At 44.0% G+C, this 20973-nt stretch overlaps 1 protein-coding gene across 2 annotated transcripts in view; it reads left to right on the top strand.

Moving 5' to 3' along the window:
• Window positions 1–20973, top strand: part of rftn2 (raftlin family member 2) — a 35892-nt gene that overhangs the window by 9521 nt on the left and 5398 nt on the right. The window contains exons 3-8 of one of the 2 annotated variants that reach the window (XM_068330148.1): window positions 4839–4944; window positions 8870–9044; window positions 11401–11619; window positions 14783–14889; window positions 15982–16085; window positions 16172–16253. In XM_068330148.1, the coding sequence (XP_068186249.1) occupies window positions 4839–4944; window positions 8870–9044; window positions 11401–11619; window positions 14783–14889; window positions 15982–16085; window positions 16172–16253 (793 nt within the window). Of the gene's footprint in view, window positions 1–4835; window positions 4945–8869; window positions 9045–11400; window positions 11620–14782; window positions 14890–15981; window positions 16086–16171; window positions 16254–20973 lie in introns of both variants that reach the window. The other variant, XM_068330147.1, reaches the window with a different exon arrangement.

The raw sequence follows: 20973 nt of genomic DNA, 5'->3' as shown, positions 1-20973 counted from the left end.
CAAACTTTTGGTCTGTACTGTGTGTGTGTATATATATATAGATATAGAGTATATATCTATATATATATACTGATTATGATCCCCGCAGGGAAATTAGTGGCACACTCCAGTTAGTTTTTGATTTTTCCATGCATACATATGTGTGTACAGGCCCTGAACACACAAACACACACACAGGGGGCCAGTAAGCGTGCAAAGGAGGTAGAGTGGCGGGCAGCTCCTTCGTGGTGCGCCCAAATGAGCAACTTGTGAGGGGGACGGCGCCTCGCTCAAGGGCGCCTCGCTCAAGGGCGCCTCGCTCAAGGGCGCCTCGGCAGTGCTCCAGAGGTAAGCTGACACATCCCACTGTCAGCTCACCTCTGCTTGCTGTCTTGGGCGGGAGCGGGAATCGAACTGCCAATCTTGAAACATTGGACGACTGCTCTACCGCCCGCTTAGACCACTAAGCCACTGCTGCCCTGGTTATCCAGTTATAATAGAACCTTAGATAATAATACAGTTCTGTGTCAGGACATTATCCGTTAATATTTCTGATTGTCAATGTCTCAACAACAGTGTTTAGGCACTTTTCACAACTTTGCCATCACTAAAAGATTTTTTGTGTTGCCAAAAAATCCACAATGCCTTTATTGAACATTTGTTCGCATTTTGCTCCGTTATTTTACCCTCAGCTCGGACTTCAGGGGATAACTGTGCTCAAAAGTTCTGTGCTTTGTTTTCGTAGTAGCGCTGCACGTTACCACTTTTAATTAAGGCATGATGGTTTTGAACTGCCTGATGGAAGAATATAGATAAATTTATCAGTCCACTTATTGTTAACCAGCAGTTTTATTCATTAACCTCCCTTCGTTTGAAACGAGCTATGTTGTCCTCACTGTCTCCCTTCCTCTGTGCTCCACTGTAAACTCACAGTTGCAGCAAACCTTCCAGGTGCGCTGACAGTGAAGGGTAAACAAACGATCTGATTGGCTGAACTGAGTGGCACTATTAACTGTATTAACTGGAGGAGCAGCGCCCCCTGTATGTAGCCGCAACCGTCAGAAAAATTGCTCCAAGAAAATCTATTCTCATGAATTTATCATAGAGTTGTCAGGGGTCCGGACAGAACCATCACGCGGTCCAGATCCTCACAATACTACAGTAGAACCTCAGATAATAATACAGGAGAATCTCAAGAACCTCACATAATAAAACAGTAGAACCTCAGGTAATAATACATTAGAACCTCAAATAATAATACAGGAGAACCTCAAGATCCTCAGATAATAATACAGTAGAACACCAGATAATAATATAATTGAACCTCCGAAAAATAACACAATACTACCTCAAGAACTTCAGAAAATAATACAGTAGAACCTCCGATAATAATACAGTAGAACCTCAAAAACCTCATAATACAGTAGAACTTCAGATAATACTACAGTAGAACCTCAGATAATAATACAGTAGAACCCCAGATAATAATACAGTACTTCAGATAATAATACAATAGAACCTCAGATAGTACTACAGTAGAACCTCAGCTAACAATACAGGAAAACCTCAAATAATAATATAGTAGAACCTCAGATAATAATATAGTAGTGCCTCAGATAATAATACAGTAGAACCTCAGATAATAATACGGTTGTAGTAATTTTTAATTTTAATTTATTTTTATATATCTACGTAGGTTCTCAGTTATCCAAGTCATGGTTATTCAAAGCTGTCAATCCACTCAATCCACTAGACTGGCCCGTGGTGAATTATCTATGGCCCACCAGATGATTTTTAATTATTTATTAGAACCAGCCCGCAGGCCACATCGGCCCGCCGGTGTTTTGCACGCACCAAAGCATTCCCCACAATGCAACGGTAGCAGAAGTCACTGCAGAACTTTTGGTTTCATTGTATTATCAGCAGGGAGGTACGGTGGTGCAGTGGGTAGCGCTGTCGCAGTGCAGTAAGGTGGTTCCGGGTTCTCCAGCTTCCTCCCACCTTCAAAAACATGTGCTTCAGATTAATTGACCGATTCCAAATTGACTGCAGGAATGTTTGTGTGTGGTTGTCTGTGGCTGTGTGGCTCCACGGTGCACTGGCCCGGAGTTTCCCCCACCTCCACTGGGGGACAGCTGAGATTGGCTCCAGCTTCCCATGACCCGCAACAGCTGATGAAGCGGTCATGACAATGGATGTTTATCAGCAGTCAGAGCAGAGGTTGAATTTAGCTACTCCCCTCCTCAAAAATGGGCTAAGAGGAATGTGGACGCTGAGAACAGGAGATTTTAACCCAGGTGGGAGTCAGAGTACATGTTAAAAAAGGTAAAATATGAACCTGTGTCTGTTTGCAGTTTGCAGGTTTCATCCCCAACACAATGCCCCAGCTGCGCATCCAAGCAGCTCTAATGCTTTCTATGTTTATCCACACATACGTGTGTGAACAATTGTTCTCTCTGATGAGCTGAACAAAACATCATGCAGGATGTTTTGACTGATAAACACCTTCCCTCCATCGCGGTCCGCCATTTGGTGACCCCTGGTCTAGATGGTGCTTTAAGTGCTAGAAACACAAATTTATACGTAAGTTTGGACTTAAAGCCTTGATTTTGAGCTTTTAACTTATTGTATGTGGCCTAATTTTATTGTCTTGGAGCCTAGGGGCTTCTGAATAATTCTTTGTTTGATAAAATTTATTACGTGAGAGGCAGAATTTTTGTCACAGCGGGATCGCAAATCCCAATTTGTGAGCTGTTTACTGTAGACAGATCTATATTGTGTAGCATACAGGACTTCAAAGCCAAAATGCTGCTTTTGTACCAAAGGTGGGGTCGCACTATTTCTCTTTTACACTGTCAATTCACTTTTATTTCACTTCAACTACAGTGTGCCCTCACACATTCGCGCATCAGCACTTGCGCCTTTGCCTCATTGCGGAGTTTTGGTAGGTAATTACGTGATACCGTATGCGTATTCTATATGCTGACAGCACCAGGAAGTGCACTGCGTTTTGTGAGTGTCTGAATGCAGCGCACTTCCATGAGACATAAAAGTGCCTTAAAAAGTCTATTGGAGTGTAGGAAAAGGAATTCATTATTCACGTGTGGGTCCTGGAATGCATTAACCGTAAGTAACGGGGGCGCACTGTATATTTATTTGTGTTAAACTGGTGTCTATTTGTAACAAAATGTACACAGATTCAGGATGGCTATCTGGCAGAATTTTAGAAAAGCTTTCTACTTAACTTTTGTGTGCGCAGTCATATACCGCCTGGTTCTAGGGTTTTACTCTGAACAAAACCGTCTTCTGTTCTTTAGCTCGGTTGAGAGATGTATCTGCAATGATGAGACAAATTTTATTCCAGAAAGGCTTACTGGAGAAATTCAGCAGTTTACAAGTTGGTGCAGATACAGCACTGGGCTCTTACGCAGCAACGAACCTCTGGAGAAGAGCCTTGTTCATTTACCGTGATGGTTATAGTGTTTGGGTAAGACTCTCCTTGAAGGATGAACTCACCATCAGAATGTTCATTGACCATGATCTTGATGGTGTTTGCCATAGGTTCTCACCAGCAGCCTGACTCAGCCTCTCGTGTATCAGTTATCTAGGTGTTGTGCGTGCTCTGTACCTCTATGTTTAGAAAATTATGTGGTAGACATGGACTAAATGTTGTGCTATTTATGTCTGTGTAAGCAGATACATTTAGTGGTCATTTCCATTGTTAAATGGAAATTCCTAACAAAAAAAAGTACCTGTAGTAAAACAGGCCAACCAAATATAACCAGACTCCAACAGAACTCAGAACTGAAGCAAATGAATGGACATAACAGAACAAAACTGACCTCCCAAACAAACAAAGGAACTTGAATTACTAATTAGTTCAAACAAAAAATTAATACAGAGGGGGGAATTAAATGGCCACTATACTGTATTTTTAGTTGGCCAAAAGTCAATGTAAATCCCCAGATCCCCCCCATGATACAGCATGCTGTTGTACAGTCCAATAAGGCTGGCAGCAGCCTATCTGAGGCCAGTCCTTGGCCACGCCTTTGCTGCACCAGGAAAATAAATCTCCAGGTAACTCAAAAGAAAAGAAAAAAATGTTTATACAAACATAATTTGAACTTTCGATGCCCAGATGTAATACTGCAAAATGTTAAAACTGAAATATCTAGTGTATGAAATGATTAATATTGAAACTAGTGACTGCAAAATAAAAATGCAGTAGTGGTGAGGTGTGGATATTACCATGTGTGGCTGGCCATCACAAGTAGAACATCACATAATAACACAGTAACTGAGATCCGGTCTTAGCTAATGTTGTATCCATGGACTGGATGGCCTCTCGTTTCCCTCTACGCTGCTATATAAATGTGCGTCAGACGAGGTTTAGGTTTAGTTTAGTTTCTGAGAACATCTTCCTCCTCTGAAGCAGGGGTTACAGCAGATTTGTGATCTTTCACAACTGAAAAACCTTCTTGTTTTAACAGAGAGTAATATTCTGTACAATTGAGCAACAAACTCATAGCCATCCTACGTGACCCCACCTGAATCAACAGATAAATGATGGATGATGTCAGATGCATATTTAATGCAGATTCATGCTAGGAGGTCAGAAGTGCTTGTCTGGAGGAGGCGACTCATGTTTTGGTCTGACTGCCAACATTTCTACCAAACAACACAGCAGCCAATGGGGTTAACCTCGTTGTTCTCTGATGTTTGATAGGTTGAGAGGCTGTAACTGTGGCAGTCATTTTAAGGTCATGAAATGACAGAAGTCATTATTGTACAAGTCTACTACTTGTAAATATTGTGTGTGATGGTGTTTTTTTGTCTGTCTGTGTGCATGTTTTCAGTAGGCAGATGCCCTCTGTGTGTGGCGGCGTTCCCATCCTGAGGGTGGAGGAGTGGCCGTTATCTGGAGACTCGCCAACAGGGGACACAGTCAGAGCTCTTATCGACAGGGTCAGTGGTGTTACTGAAAGCAGACGAGTAGCAGCCCAGGCTGTATTTTTACCTTTCGTATCCTGAAATTTGTAACAGGAGGCAATACTTTCCTGTTGACGCGTTTCGTAACTTAAAAATTTCGTATGAAGAGTAGTTTGTAAGTAGAGGTACCACTAAACATATATATATATATATATATATATATATATATATATATATATATATATATATATATATATAATTTGCCCCTGGGGTGGCAGTGGCTCAGTGGTAAAGCGGGCGGTAGAGCGGGTCGTCCTATGATTTCAAGATCGGCGGTTCGATTCCCGCTCCCGGCCAAAAAAATACCCGGAGGTGAGCTGACAGTGGGAGGTGTCAGCTCACCTCTGGAGCACTGCCGAGGCGCCCTTGAGCAAGGTGCCGTCCCCTTTACAAAATTGCTCATTTAAGGCGCACCAAGAAGGAGCTGCCTGCCACTCTACCTCCCCTGCATGCCTAAAGGTCCCCTTGTGTGTGTGTGTGATACAGGGGCCTGTACTCACAAATATATATGTATGCATGCGTTTGAATCATTAGCTAGAGTGTGCATTCTTAATTTCCCTTTGGGGATTAAAACAGTATATTAAAATTAAATAAAAAAATATAAATATATAAATAAATATATACAGTATATATATATATATGTATATGTATATATATATGTGTGTGTGTGTATATATATATATATATATATATACACAAACAGTCCTTGTGACTTTAATGCAAACATTTGTCACGAGTCCCGGTCGCAGAACACTGTCCATCGAGTACTCAAGTGTTCGTGGGAGTATGCCCAACCAGTCCATTTGTGCTTTGTTGATCTGGAAAAGGCATTCAACCATGTTCCTTGTGGTACCGTATTTTCTGCACCATAATGTGCGCTTCAAAGCCTTCAATTTTCTCAAAAATCGAAGTTGTGCCTCTAATCACAAAGCGTCCAAAATTTATAAAAATGTTTTTGTGCGATTTTAGTCAGCACTCTGCTATACTGACCGTCGGCCATCTTACATCGACATAGGAAGTAATATGTCACTACGTACGCCAGCAGCGATAAACCAATGAGAAAATGATGCAAGGCTACCTCCAGGACACCTCTTGTAGGTGCCTGTATGTATACCAGTACTGTATCACAGATATGCTGCATAACCATATTTGTTTGGCTAAAAACCCCTGACAATGGCATCGGCAAAGAGACAGGCTTACGAAGTTCAATTTAAGCTCCAGGCTATCAGTTACGCAGTTCTGAAAGGTGATAGAGCAGCTGAGAATTTAAAATCAACAAATCTATGGTTTGAAAGTGGAGGAAGCAAGAGGATCAACTGCGCCAAGTTAAGAAAACAAAACTTAGTTTCCGTGGTAAAAAGTTGAGGTGGCTGGAATTGGAAGACCAACTGGAGCAATGGATTCTGGAACGAAGAACAGCCTGGAGAAGCATCTCTTGTGTCTCCATTTGACTAAAGGCAGTAGCGATAGCACAAGACATGAATATTGAACAGTTTCAAGGAGGTCCGTCTTGGTAAATTAGTTTTACGAAACATCGCCATCTCGCAGCAAGGTCTACCTTGGCACAGCAGAAAAGCTGGAGATCTTCCACAGCTACTGCAGCGACAAGATCACCAACAAAAAGATCCAGCAGGACCACATTACCAACATGGACGAGGTCCCTCTCACTTTTAATATCCCCGTGACCCATACTGAGGAGAATAGGGACATACGGACCACGGGGCATGAGAAGTCGACTTTCCCTGTTGTTCTTGGTTACCATGGTAATGGGCCAAAACTGTTGCCTATTGTGATTTTAAAAGGAAGACACTGCCGAAAGAAAAGTTTCCAGCTGTTATCATCGTTAAGGTCAATCCAAATGGCTGGATGGACGAGGACAAAGTGAGAGAGTGGCTATGAGAGAGGTATACGTAAAGAGACCGGGTGGTTTTTTCACACTTTGCCGGCTCTTGACATGTGACTCCATGCACGCCCATACCACCGCTACCGTAAAAAACCATGTGAAGCAAATTAATGCGGAGCTGTGTGAGGGTGTGTGAGGGTGATGACAAAAGAACAAAAAGATGACAAAAGAGGATGACACAAAGAACTCCAACTGCTGGACATTGGTGTAATAGAGTGATTAAAGTCAAGCTGTATATGTCATGGGAGTGATGGATGAGAGACGATGAACACACGTTTATCAAGACTGGGAGTCAGCACCGAGCAAGTTATGGCATCATATGTGAGTGGAGGCGTAACTCCACCCACCATAGGGTGAGTGGTGGAACCCCCCAGAAGAGCTGGAAGTGGTGTCTGGGAAGAGGGAAGTATGGGTATCCCTGCTGAGATTGTTGTCCCCGTGACCCGGCCCGGATTTGTGATTGAAGATAGATGGGTGGATGGATAGATAGAGGATGCCTGGACTAATGTGTCTGCTTCGACTGTTGTCGAGACGGACTCCAACAACAATGAGAGAGAACCCAGCATGTTTGATTGTAAAATTGCTGAGCTGTTTAATTCAGAGACCAAAGATGAGGACCTCGAAGGATTTACGACGGATTGATCAAAAAATAAAATAATAGAAATATTTTTTTAAATAATGTGGGTGTATTTTTACATTTTAAATAGGTAATACACTAAAGTTCAACCACAGTGACCGTTTTGCTTTCGTTACCTTATTCTAGCATGCGCTGAATGATGAGGTACGCTGTGTGTGTGGTTTATGTACAGAAATAAACTCCATAATTTAGACTGCGCCTTTTTATACAATACGCCATATGGTGCAGAAAATACGGTATCTTGTAGAGAGTGGTTCGGGAGTATGGGGTTTACGGCCCTTTGCTGAGGGTTGTCCAGTCCCTGTATGACCGAAGCTAGAGCTTGGTTTGCATTGCTGGCAATAAGTCAGACCTGTTCCACATGCATGATGGACTTTGGCAGGGCTGTCCTCTATTACCGCTTCTATTCCTAATCTTTATGGATAGAATTTCGAGATGCAGCCAGGATCCGGAGGGAATTCGGTTTGGGGACCAAAGGAGTTAATCTGTCCTCTTTGCAGAGTATGTTGTCCTATTAGACATCAAACCTGGACCTTCATTGTGCACTCGGGCGCTTTGCAGCTACGTATGATGCAAGTGGGATGAAGATCAGCACACCCAAATCGAAGGCACTGGTTCTCAACCAGAAAAAGTCTGCCTTCTCCCAGTCGGTGGAGAGTCTTTGCCCCAAGTGGAGGAGTTTAAGTATCAGTGAGGGAAAAACAGAAAGTGAGATTGACAAATGGATCAGTGCAGCTTCTGCAGTGATGTGGTCGTTGTATAGGTCTGTTGTGGTGAAGAAAGAGCTGAGTCGTAAGACGAAGCTCTCGATTAACCGGTCAGTCTCCGTTCCCACTCTCACCTATGGTCACGAGCTTTGTGTCATGACCATAAGGACAAGATACAAGCGGCTGAAATGAGTTTCCTCCATAGAGTGGCTGGGCTCACCATTAGACATAGTGTGAGGAGCTCATTCACCAGGGAGGAAGTTGGAGTAGAGTGGCTGCTCCTCCTTGTCGAGCGGAGCCACTTGACGTGGTTCGGGTCATCTGCTCTGGATGCCTCCTGGACGCTTCCTGGGGAGGTGTTCTGGGCATGTCCCACCAGGAAGAGACTGCGAGGAAAACCTAGGACATGCCGGAGGGACTATGTCTTTTTGCTGGCTTGGGAATGCCTTGGGAACCCCCCAGAAGAGCTGGAAGTGGTGTATGTTCCAGAGTATGGTCATTGTTGCTGAGATTGTTGACCCCTCCCAGATAAGTGATTGAAGATGGATGGATGGGTGGATGGATGGATGATGGAGGGATGCATCACAGAATCTGATTTGATGGTGGTGAAGCCCGTTGACGTATGTTCTCCACTGTGTTTGGTCTGTTGGGCAGGTGAACAGCAGCGCCTGTGGGGGGGTCCAGTTCATCGGCTCCGTCCTGCAGCAGGTCAGCGGGGTCACCAACAGCAGGGTGCACAGTACAAAGAGTGGCTGTTGCTCCCCTCCGAGAACCCCTCCTAGTACACCGTCTGGTCACAGAGAGCCGAAGGAGAACTTCTCCAGTCCTGGTGAGATGTTCCTGACTCACCTGAGTCCCCTGGAGGCCCCTAAGGGGTCAGACATGAAGTTTGTCTCACAAGGGATAACTTCTAATGTCCTGAGATTTAAACCAGACTTCATTCACTAACTACAGGTCATCTCAGAAAATTTGAATATCTTGGAAAGATTCAGTATTTTTGTGAGTTATTTAAAAAACAAAAACATAAACTAAACAAAAAAAATTTCAGTATGGCCAGTAGCTTACAAAATGTCTCAATATGTTAGAATGTTTCATCCTGTGCTTAAGGAAATATTTATATAAGCAATATAAATATCTCGGGGACTTTCAGCACACGTTACCAAATGATGGAAAGACTGCTGGTTATAAGACACTCACTGACAGAAGATCTTTGATCAACATTCTGCTGGTCACACAGAGCTGTTGACTGGACGTTGTGGTAGGAAAAGTTGCTGAAGCAGGGAGGACCTCAGCCTTGAGGAGATTGTCAAAGTAGAATCAAGAACTTGGAGGAGCTTTACTGAAAGTGGATGAAGGCTGGAGTCAGAGCATCAACAGCCTCCACACACACAGACGAGTCCAGGAAACCGACTACAGTAATCCCACGTTACTTGCAGTTAATGCGTTCCAGGACCACCTGCAAAAACAAAATTCCGCGATGTAGCAACCAAGTACTGATTTTATTATGTACAGTAATTTAAACATTCATGAACCCTCCCCATACTGATATTAACCTACCTTATATCTGAATTACTTTTTCCCATATTCGTGTAGACTTGTAACACCCCCGGTGTTTCTTATGCTGGGCAAGGATGACTCACACGATATTCCTTGAATGATCTTTATTTGGAGTTAAGCCTTAAGGAAACCAAGGAACAGACAAGAACTGACAACGATCTCCCGCTTACACTCCCACTCTCTCACGTCCCCTTCTCCGTCTCGCGAACACATGCAGAACACACATGTAGGCCAACTCAGGGCAACACACACACAACAGAAAAGTTGCAGGAGGAACCGAGAGTCTCAGAACACAGTGCTCACACGGAATGTGTCATCCAATAGTACTCGCGTATGGGTATTAAGTGACTAAAAATCAGCGATGTAATGAAGCCATGCATCATGAAGCGCGAATAAGCGAGGGGTTGCTGTGCAAGAGTCACATCTGGGTGCCAAGCCGTTCCAGAAGCATCTGACCTGGGCTATAGAGAATAAGAGATGGACCATCATTCACTAGATGAAAGAACATTTAGCACTTCATTTAGAAAGTCCGGGTCCGGGGTCTGAAGGAAGAGTGAAGAAAGACAGTTCAAGCTGCCACAGCCAGTGATCGTCCACACAGCCGTTACCAGGAGAGTTCAGAGCACTTTCTGCTGGTCTGCTGACCAGCTAGTCACTGGTCTCCTGTTCCAGCAGGACTGCTGTCCACAGAATGACTAGGGTTGGTCTGCTGACCATCATGTTATTGCCCTGACCTGAACCCTGTGGAGACCCCGTCAGAGGGAGATGAGCCCACATTCCAGATGAGATGAAGACCCACCAGCAAGACGAGCAGAGCTTCAGTCTGAGCTCAGATGACGATTATCTCCAGGCTGCTTTGATGCACTTGTTTGTTCAAACCACGCAGTCAGTGTCTAGATTATCAATCCTTTGTGACTCATTCTAATATTTTGAGACTAGATTTTTTTAGCTGTTTGTCATTCTCTTACTGTCACTTATAGTCAGTAAAATTATTTAAAAAAAACTTGAAATATTACTAATAATAATAGTAACATTTGCAATAAATTAAGATATCTGAAATTTTCACTGTTTGAATGTAATTAGAAGAAAAGAACGCTTTTCCATGATATTTAAATGTTTTGGACGCTCGTGTCTAGTTTAATGTCCAGTTTCTGTGTCCATCTATTCTGGTATTATGTCGAGTTTCTGTCGGTCTCTTTGGTTTAATGTCCAGTTTCTGTGTCTATTCTGGTATTATGTCCAATTTCTGTCGGTCTCTTTGGTTTGATGTCCAGTTTCTGTGTCTGTCTCTGCTGGTTTAATGTCCAGTTTCTGTGTCCATCTTTTTGGTTTAATGTCCAGTTTCTGTGTCCGTCTCTTGAGGTTTTAATGTCCAGTTTCTGTGTCCGTCTCTTCCGGCTTAATGTCCAGTTTCTGTGTCCGTCTCTTCCGGCTTAATGTCCAGTTTCTGTGTCCGTCTCTTCCGGCTTAATGTCCAGTTTCTGTGTCCGTCTCTTCTGGCTTAATGTCCAGTTTCTGTGTCCGTCTCTTCCGGCTTAATGTCCAGTTTCTGTGTCCGTCTCTTCTGGCTCAATGTCCAGTTTCTGTGTGTTCCGTCTCTTCATTCTGAAATTGTCTTCTCCCTTCAGACTTGAGGTTGCTCGTCTTCTTCCACTGCTGGGCTCCAGGCTCTGCTCCTCTGGGTTCATTGGTCTGCCAGTACCACCTGGGGGCACTCTCCATGCGTGTTTCCAGGAAGGGACAGGTCGTCAGTGCTCTCGAAGCTGATTGGCTTGAGCTGACTGCTGCTTACTACCGCAAAGGCTGGTCATTGGTGGATTCCTTTGTTTACTGGGACACACCAAAAGGTGGGTTAGTTGTTGGATGGGCTATAGTTTTGCCAACAGTTCTGATATCAGAGCAAGTCCCTGTGTATCCAGAGTGTCTCCTGTTTGGCCCTGAAGCTTCTCTGAAGGCTATTGAAGCCATCCAGTTAAGTTGTTTTTATTAAGTCCTCTATCGACATATGTACGTCTGGAAATTACGATAAAATCCACATAAATTCAAAGTACATACAGGGCGAAGACTGAGAAACGATGAAGATCAGGTTAGCCTGCTGTTGGGAAACTGACTGTCAGGGGTCGAAGCTGGGCCTGTGGGCGGCGTTCATCCCACACACAGCCTGAGCTTGTTTTAGCATGTACACATTATCCTCTCCTATGAAAGAGTCATTCACAGACACGCTCAAACAGACACTTCCTGTTCAGACTGTGGCCCCTCCTCTTGGAGGAGGGTTCCCTCACATGGTCTGTGGGACTCTGGCCCCAAAGAAATGGAAATACACTCACCCACTCTCAGACTGTGGCAGCAGCAAGAAGCTTCACCATCACACTCTTCATAAGCTCAGCCGATGTCTCAGACAGGATCATCATCACCAACATCATTATCACCATCGTCATTATCATCACCATTATAATTATCATCGCCATTATAATAATTAGCATCATCATTTTCATCATTACCACCACCACCATCATCATCATCATCATCACCTGCGCTGCTCTCCTGTCCAAAAATCTGACTGTGTTTATTTCCAACCCAAAACCCTGAACCAGATTTGAGACTGGGATGCAGAGTCTTACAGTCTTAATTCATTTCAAGTCCAGAGAAAAGCAACTGGATATCAAAACTTAATAAAAATCAAAACCAAGACTCCAACTGCTCCAGAGTACAAGAAAATAAAATTTGGTCTCTTGAATATTAGATCCCTGTCTTTAAAAGCTGTTTAATCAATGACATTATATCAGATTATCATATAGATTTATTCTTTTTAACAGATACCTGGCTAAGTGAGGATGAGTATTTTTCCCTAAACAAAGCCATTCTCCCTAGTAACCTAAATTATCATATCCCTCGAGTCTCAGGCCGAGGAAGAGGTGTTGCTTCTATTTTTAATTCCTCGCTATGACTGAGCCCTAAACCGAAAATGATCTTTAATTCATTTGAAAGTCTTAGTCTGAGCCTATCAAATCCAATCCACAAATTACTCCAACCTACAGTATATTGTTTGTCATAATTTATCGGCCTCCTGTTTCATACACTGACTTTGTATCTGAATTTGCCGACTTCTTAACTAGTTTGATTCTTAAAACTGATAAGGTCATTATTGTTGTTGATTTCAATATTCACGTGTACGACAGTAATGACAGCCTCAGTAGCGCATTAATGTCGTTACTAGACTCCACAAGCATTAGTCAGTGTGTACAGGAATCTACTCACCAATTTAAGCATACTCTGGATTTAGTCTTGATTTATGGGATTGAAATTGAAGAGCTACTCGTCTTTCCACAACATCCTCTCTGACCATTGCCTGATGACTTTCGATATTCGGCTTTTGTGTAATTCTCTTCCTGCCAAAAATGGTGGTACAGTGCGCCCTCGTTCCTCGCGGTTAATGACTTCCAGGAACCACACGCGATTAACGAATTCCGCGATAGAGCGACAAACTATTATTATTTACGGTAATTTAAACGTTTATGACCTCTCCCCATTCTGATATTAATTCACCTTCTATCTGTTATACCTTTTCCAACACTCTTATTGACTTTTTAGAGCACTTTTGTGTCTCACGTAAGTCCGAGACTCATGCACACTTCTGGATGTCGTCAGCCAATGGAATGCCTGTATGGTATCACATGACTGCCTACCAAAAATCTGCGATGAGGTGAAGTCGCAAGCGTTGATGCATGAATGCGCGAGGACGCACTGTGCTGGATATTAATCAGATCAAGATATTTTTAAATTGAGGGAAGAAATCCCAAGTATGCTTGATTTAATCCCGCACCTGAGTCATTTTCCTAGCTCAGTTAATGTTGGTCCATCTCAAATTGATGAGTTTGTTGACAATTCAACAGACTCTCTGCGAAAAACCTAAGATTTAATTTCTCAACTAAACAATTAGACTATTTAAAAGGGAATTTTAGCTCCCTGGCGTCTCTCAGCTGGTTGCAGGATGTGCTGAGCAGGATGGTGTCGTCAGCATACTCCACATCAGTCAGGTGGTAGTTGCCGAGGGACACTTCAAAGACTCCGGAGCCTGATGGAGTTGGTCAAAGAAGGCATCCTTCGCATCCTCATCAGCGACATCAGTGGGATCATCGGCAACAATGACCGTCATCTTGCTGTGTTGGTGGAGAAAGCAGGCCGACAACAGTCTGCCGCTCAGATGAGTCCAGCTGATGAGGCACGTACGGGGTCCCTTTGAGAAGGCAAGTGCCACGCCGTAGAGGCCTGTCCTTCTCTCGGGGCCACTCCAGATGTAGCAGTGGTCGCCTGCTGTTGTTTCGCCATCGTAATTCACAGAGTCCTGCCAGGGTGATGTTAAAGCGGACGTTCCATGTGGCCACATGGGTCCTATGACGAAGGTCGATCCGTATTGGTTGGTCGGGGGCAGGCTGGGGTTCCTTATCGTGTTGGTCAGTCTGGCTCCTTTTTGTGGTCAGTTTCGTAACAAAGGAGTTTCTCCTGGATGGGTTGTTAGCCTTCTGCAGGATAGGCTAACAACTGGTTGGGCTGCCACCTCACGGCGGGCCGACACGCTGGGGTGTTTGTTCGTCTAGAACCTACCCTGGAGACCGGCCCACCATGGGTGACCCTACCAGGAGCAAGTTCCCGACAGTATTGCTCATCAGGGTCATTGGAACACACAAGCCCCCTCGCCACGTCAAGGCCAGACCCAAGAGAGGATCTGTCTGTTAAAGCACTTTGAAATGTCTGTTGCCATGATTAAATGCTTTATAAATAAAACTTTATTGATTGATCATTATCATCATCACCATCAACATCATCACCACCACCATCATCATCATCATTACCATCACAATGGAGATGTCCTGTCCTTCATGGGACTGAAGTCATGCAGGCTATTGTGCTCTACCTGTGAGCCCCGACGGACAACTAACTGTGTGTGTGTGTGTGTGTGTGTGTGTGTGTGTGTGTGTGTGTGTGTGTGTGTGTGTGTGTGTTTTTCAGGCGAACCAGTGCCCAGGTCTCTGGAGGGCTTCTTAGTGTATGAGGAAAAGAGCACATCTCCACCTGCCAACGACACCATTGTGGTGGAGCAGTGGACCGTCATCGAGGTCAGTGGGGGTGTGTGTGTGTGTGGATGGTCTGATGATGGTAGCTTGATTTACTGTCTAATTGCACCGAAAGAAAGTGTCGTCTCACTGGATCTCAGAAGCGTTTGGTTTGACATGTGAAACTGACTGACATAGATGGTTGACGTGGATACAGGAGGGTCATGAGGTCACTGACTGTCAGTGACATCTACAGACCTCAGGCACGCTTTTCAACAGGGAGGACTGGGGGACAGTCTGGTGCAGCTTGTCAGTGAAAATCAGGCTTCTAATCATGAATTTATTGGCACAACGACTAATCGAGTTACAGAACAGAGGATGGAGAACCAGAGGAAGACGAAGAAGTTGCAGCAGCTTACGATACGATTGAAGCAGATCTAACAGACGGGATTGTAGACACTGTGTGATCCATCCGTTGGTGTTTTAAGGCCTTAAGCAGTGTTTGGGATGAAACAACAGAAGCACAGCAACCCCCCCCCCATTATTAATGGGGCAGGCAGCATGTGTAAACTCCAGTAATTATATGGCACAAATAAATTAGGGTGCCTGTTCTTGGGGGTGGGGATTTGGTGAAACCCTGGAAATGATGACATGGTAGACGGGTGAACCTTGTCTGACGTCCTTAACCCGTTCCAGGAAATATTACTTTAGTTGAATGAACTTGTCTCCAGACTAAACTGTAGATAACCATTCATAGTTCTGGACTGAACTTTATTCATGAATGTATTTTGATAATATTTGGTTAATACGGATGTATTTTAAGCTGAGAAACTATAAAACTTTATTTTTAATAAACTACAGAAAAAAAATTATGGGCTAATAATATATGTTTTTACTTTGATTTATTGTACAATAACATGATAGTCATGTGTTTTTAATGCTTTACTAGTGATTTTATGATACCAGTATTTGTGGTGGACAAAGTGGACTAAAATGACGTCAATTTGATTTTTATTTTTCCGTGTTTTTTTTTTTTTGAAAGCCAACATATAATCAAGAACGACGTAGGTCCAGCTATACCTCTAGTGTGTACTTGTTCTGTCCGTGTGTGTTTACCAGGTCTTGGGTCACATGTTTCCTTAATCTACATTCCAGGGCTCCAATGTGAAGACGGACTATGGCCTCCTCCTTCACACTTTGGCTGAGTTTGGCTGGCTGCTCACATGTGTGCTGCCCACCCCCATAATCCGACATGACAGGTAGAGAAAGACACTGCAGCCACAGTGGTGGACACGCCCATCCAGCAGGCCACATTTTTTTACCGTTGTTGTTTGTTTGTGTTCAGCGATGGGAACCTGGCAACAAAACAGGTGGTGTTCCTTCAAAGGCCAGTCAGGACTCAAGCTCCAGGACCCCCCAAGAACAAGGTGGGCAGACTGCATATGAGTGAGACTTGACTGCTCTGTGTCCAATGATGTGTAGAAAACAAAATGACCTCCACAGTCAATGGAAACCCAAACCATGAACTCACAGAGGCCTGGATTCAACATCACACCAACATCTAAGTCAAATTTTAAAAACATGCTTGACGTCCATCAGGGCAGCTCATTGGGTGACTCGGTGGGTGTGGCCCCAGTGTGTTTGTCTGTGTTGCCTGTGACATCTGGGTAGCCTCCTGATGAGAAATTGTGTTTCTGTGATCTCCAAACCTGGATCAGGGTGGCAGTGAGCTCCTGTGGGGGGGGGGGGTGACTGATCAGAAGTCCAGCTAATCCTCAACCTGGTTCTGAGAGGCTTTTCACAACTGAAATATTCACATGTTATTAATTACATTTCAATCTACGTATAATCACCATCTGAGGTCAAGTACTAAAGTTTTATTCCATCAGACTGGCTAGGAACAATTACAGGATATTAAAACAACGTAGAATAAATAAAGTCCTGTAGTACTGTAGTGTAACGTTAACATCTCTATCTTTGCTGGTGAAATTTCTCCTGGGGGGTGTAGGGCTTAGCTTTAATCCACCAAGGTGTTCCACAACACTGAAGTGAATGACTCGCCGAAGTCACTTCCTGGCCACCAAAAGTCAGACAGAAAGTGTAACAATAGTAGTTGTATACGGCACCACGCACAGGTTTGTATCTATGAATGTTTGTAAGTCAGATGCTTGTATCTTGAGGACTTCCTGTAGAGCCTAAATTCACAGATAACCATTTGTTTCTGAGGGCTTTATGACATGTAGTAACCCACACTAAGCAGGCGAGGAAAACTTTATAAAAATCACAGCCCAGATGAAGGGTCTGTCTAATGTGTCAGTCAGCGTTACAAGTACAGAGCCCCACAATCATGACAGTCCTCCACAGTCTGGAAGTGGACACAAGTAATCTGCAGGAGTATGGTACTGAATGAGGAGTGGTCCAGGAACCAATCAAGTTCAATCAATTTTTTTATATAGCGCTTAATCATGGAAACAGACATTTCAAAGCGCTTCAACAGACGGAGAAGCCTAACTGAACCCTCCAGAGCAAGCATAAGCGACGGTGGCGGGGAAAAACTCTCTCGATGAGGAAGAAACTCCGGGCAGGACCCAGACTCTTTTGGTTAGCCATCCGCCTTGTCCGGTTGGGTGGAAAAGAAATCAAAGGAAGATAAGGACAGGGAAAGAGAAAGAGAGACAGAGAGAGAGTGGCAGATAGACCAGATAGAGTCAGAGTCAATATGGTTAATGTTATGTTTCCCATTGCTAAAGTCAAGGCACAATTACAGCTGCGTGGATGACTATGGCGGCACGGTGGAAGAAAGGAAGCAAGACCCCAGCCGTTGGATAGATGAGGGGTGGTACTGGTGGGCTTGGAGGTGCAGGTCCACAGAGTAAGGTCCGCAGCGGATGGGCGGATGAGGGGTGGAACAGTATGGTGGGGCACAGGAAAAAAGGAAGCTGGACCCCAGCAGATGATTAGGTTAGGGGTGATACTGGTGGGATGGGAAGAGCAGCTCCATAGCGGACGGGTGGATGAGGGGTGAACCTGAGAAAAACCTGTGAGGACATAGAACACAGAGACTCCAGGGAAGAAGTTGAGTTAGTAGGGTGTGATTGGAGACTTGGAGAGTGAGATCGGAGAGGAGGAGGAATAACAGATGGTTGGAGAGAAGGAGGAGGAGAGAGGAACTCAGTGAGTCTGGATGTTGAGTCTCCAGCAGTGCAGGTCTATAAGAATAGACGTAGCAGCCTAAGTTGCCTAAATTGTAAAATTTGTGAAAAAGAAACATTTTAAGTCTAGTCTTAAATAGTGAGAGGGTGTCTGCCTCCCAAACTGAGGTATGGAGGTGGTTCCACAATAAAGGCGCTTGATAGCAAAAGGCTCTAGCCCCCGTCCTACTTTTGTAAATTCTAGGAACCACCAGTAGGCCAGTATGTTGAGAGCGTAATGCTATAGATGGATTATATGGAACTAAAAGTTCCTTCTGATAGGTCGGTGCCTGGCCATGAAGGGCTTTGTAAGTGAGGAGGAGTATTTTAAAATCTATCCTAGCTTTCACAGGAAGCCAGTGCAGAGAAGCAACACAGGAGAAATATGGTCTCTGGTACTGGTCCTGGTCAGAACACGGGCAGCAGCATTCTGAATTAGTTGAATGCTGCTGCCCCACATGATCATATTGATCAGTCCATGTCTCTGATTACTAATCATTGATCTGAAGTCACTTGGGGTGGAAACACCATTCCAAAGAGTGGAACATCTTCAGCAGGCATGTGGATCTTCTTCTTGAAGGCTCTTGATGTTGCTTCTTTGTGGGACCACACTGCCCCCTGGTGAACAAAGATGGAATAATGCTTTTCCTGTTGCTGGATTTTCGGCCTTGCTTTTTGTTGGCCATTTTGTTTTGTCCCCGGTCTGGGATAAGTTTCAAGTTTATTTATTCTTATATAGCCCACATTCACAGAAATGTCTCAAAGGACTTTTCAGCCTGCACGTGGATGATATACTTCTGACCTTTGCGTACTGCAAGCAGTATGACCTCACATTGGATAAGGAACAACTCCCCCCAAAACCCTTTTAACAGGGAAAAAATGGATGGGAGAAACCTCAGGAAGACTACAGAGGAGGGACCCCTCTTCCAGGAGCGGACAGACGAAGCAATAGATATTGCATGTACAGATTAACAACAAATCAATAATAACAGTAACAATCACAAAATGTGCGACAAAAACACGCTGATCCATCCAGTAGAGTGAGTCACCACCAGCCGATGAAGCAGACTGAGTTCACCAATTGCCGAGGATCCACCACTCTGAGGACAGACCAAATAAATGCTTAAGTCATTGTTTTAAAAAAAATAAATTGTATGATTACCCCTGCCAAAACCCAAACCATAGCTGAACCAGATGAAATGGAACCAGACTCCTCTAGTAGATGGTGATGCAGATCAATCATGTAGCTTTTGATACCACCAGCTAAGGAAGCAGAGAGAGATCACCGATAGCCAATGATCCACCACACAAAGGCCTGAGAGTGAGAACAGAAGAGGGAGGGAGAGATAGAAAGAGAGAGAGAGCAAGGGTGAGAGTGGTGCTAGGGGGACCAAAATGGCAGAGGATTAATGACAGGCAGTGGCCTAAAAAAGAAAAGAAATCCTACAGCTCGTCGGCAGGACTAGGCTGAACCTAAACATCGAGACTGCCCCCCCCCCAAATGTAGTTATATGTTCAAGAGAACAGTTTTGAGTCGAGATTTAAAGATATCTACGGATTCAGACTTTCTAATATTAATAGCGGGATTTTTCCACAGGAAAGGGCCGCGATAAGAGAAGGCCCTCTGGCCAGCTGATTTTTTTTTTTTACTTTGGGAACACACAGGAGACCTGTATTCTGAGAGTGGAGAGCCCTCATCAGATTTTAAGGTTTAAGCAGATCAGACATGTAGGCGTTAGCAAGCAAGCCCATTATCGCTTTTTTACGTCATTAAAAGTACTTTAAAGTGAGATCTAACAGTGTAATGTGTAATGAAATTAAGCTAATACTGGGGTAATGTGGTCAAATTTCCTGGTTTTAGTTAAGATTCTTGCTGCTATATTCAAAACCATCTGAAGGCTTCTTCTACTTGACCGAGGCAACCCTGATAGCAGAACATTGCAATAGTCAAGTCTAGAGCACACAAAGGCATGAATCAAAATCTCTGCATCAGCCATAGATAGAGAGGACCTAACTTTGGAGATTGCGTAAATGAAAGAAGGCGATCTTTGTCACGTCTTTAATATGCTGATCAGAGAGTTGGATCTAACGTTACTCCAAGATGTTTGACTGTTGAGCTTTGGGATATCAAACAGTTATTTACAGACATAGTTTTTCAAATTGGTGTCTATGTTGGGCAGGGTCAATGATTAGCATCTCAGTTTTGTCTGGGTTTAGGAGCAAGAAATTACTTGACATCCAACTATTCACAGCAGAAAGACAGGCCTCTAAGTCAATTAATTCTGATCGATCATCTGCTTTTATGGGCATGTACAGTTGTGTGTCGTCAGCATAACAATGGGAACTGCTTATAATTTGACCAAGAGGCGCATCTTCTTCTTCTCCTTTGGGCTTTTCCCGTCAAGGGTCGCCACAGCAAATCAGTTGCCTCCATATGACCCTGTCTAATGCATCCTATTCTCTCACACCAGTCTTTGACTACATCCATAAACCTCCTCTGTGGTCTTCCTCTAGGCCTCCTGCCTGGCAGTTCAAAACTCAGCATCCTTCTACCAATATATTCACTATCTCTACTCTGGACATGTCCAAACCATCTCAGTCTGGCCTGACTGTATCTCCAAAACCTCCCAACATGTGCTGTCCCTCTGATGTACTCATTCCTGATCCTATCTATCCTGGTCACTCCCAAGGAGAACCTCTGCATCTTCATCTCTGCTACCTCCGGCTCTGTCTCCTCTCCTGTCTCTCCTCTGTCTCATTTTGGCTGAAACTCTTCTATAACACATCACACCTGACCTTTTTCTCCACTCATTCCATCCTGCCTGTACACGCTTCTTCAACTCTTTTCCACACTCTCCATTGCTCTGGACTGTTGACCCCAAGTACTTAAAATCCTCCACCGTCTTGATATCTTCTCCCTGTAACCTCACTCTTCCACTTGGGTCCCTCTCATTCA

Source organism: Antennarius striatus, chromosome 12, assembly GCF_040054535.1.
Source record: "Antennarius striatus isolate MH-2024 chromosome 12, ASM4005453v1, whole genome shotgun sequence".
In the NCBI taxonomy this organism is placed as follows: domain Eukaryota; kingdom Metazoa; phylum Chordata; class Actinopteri; order Lophiiformes; family Antennariidae; genus Antennarius; species Antennarius striatus.
The sequence above is the reverse complement of the archived record's forward strand: the minus strand, read 5'-3'. Positions and strand labels throughout refer to the sequence as shown.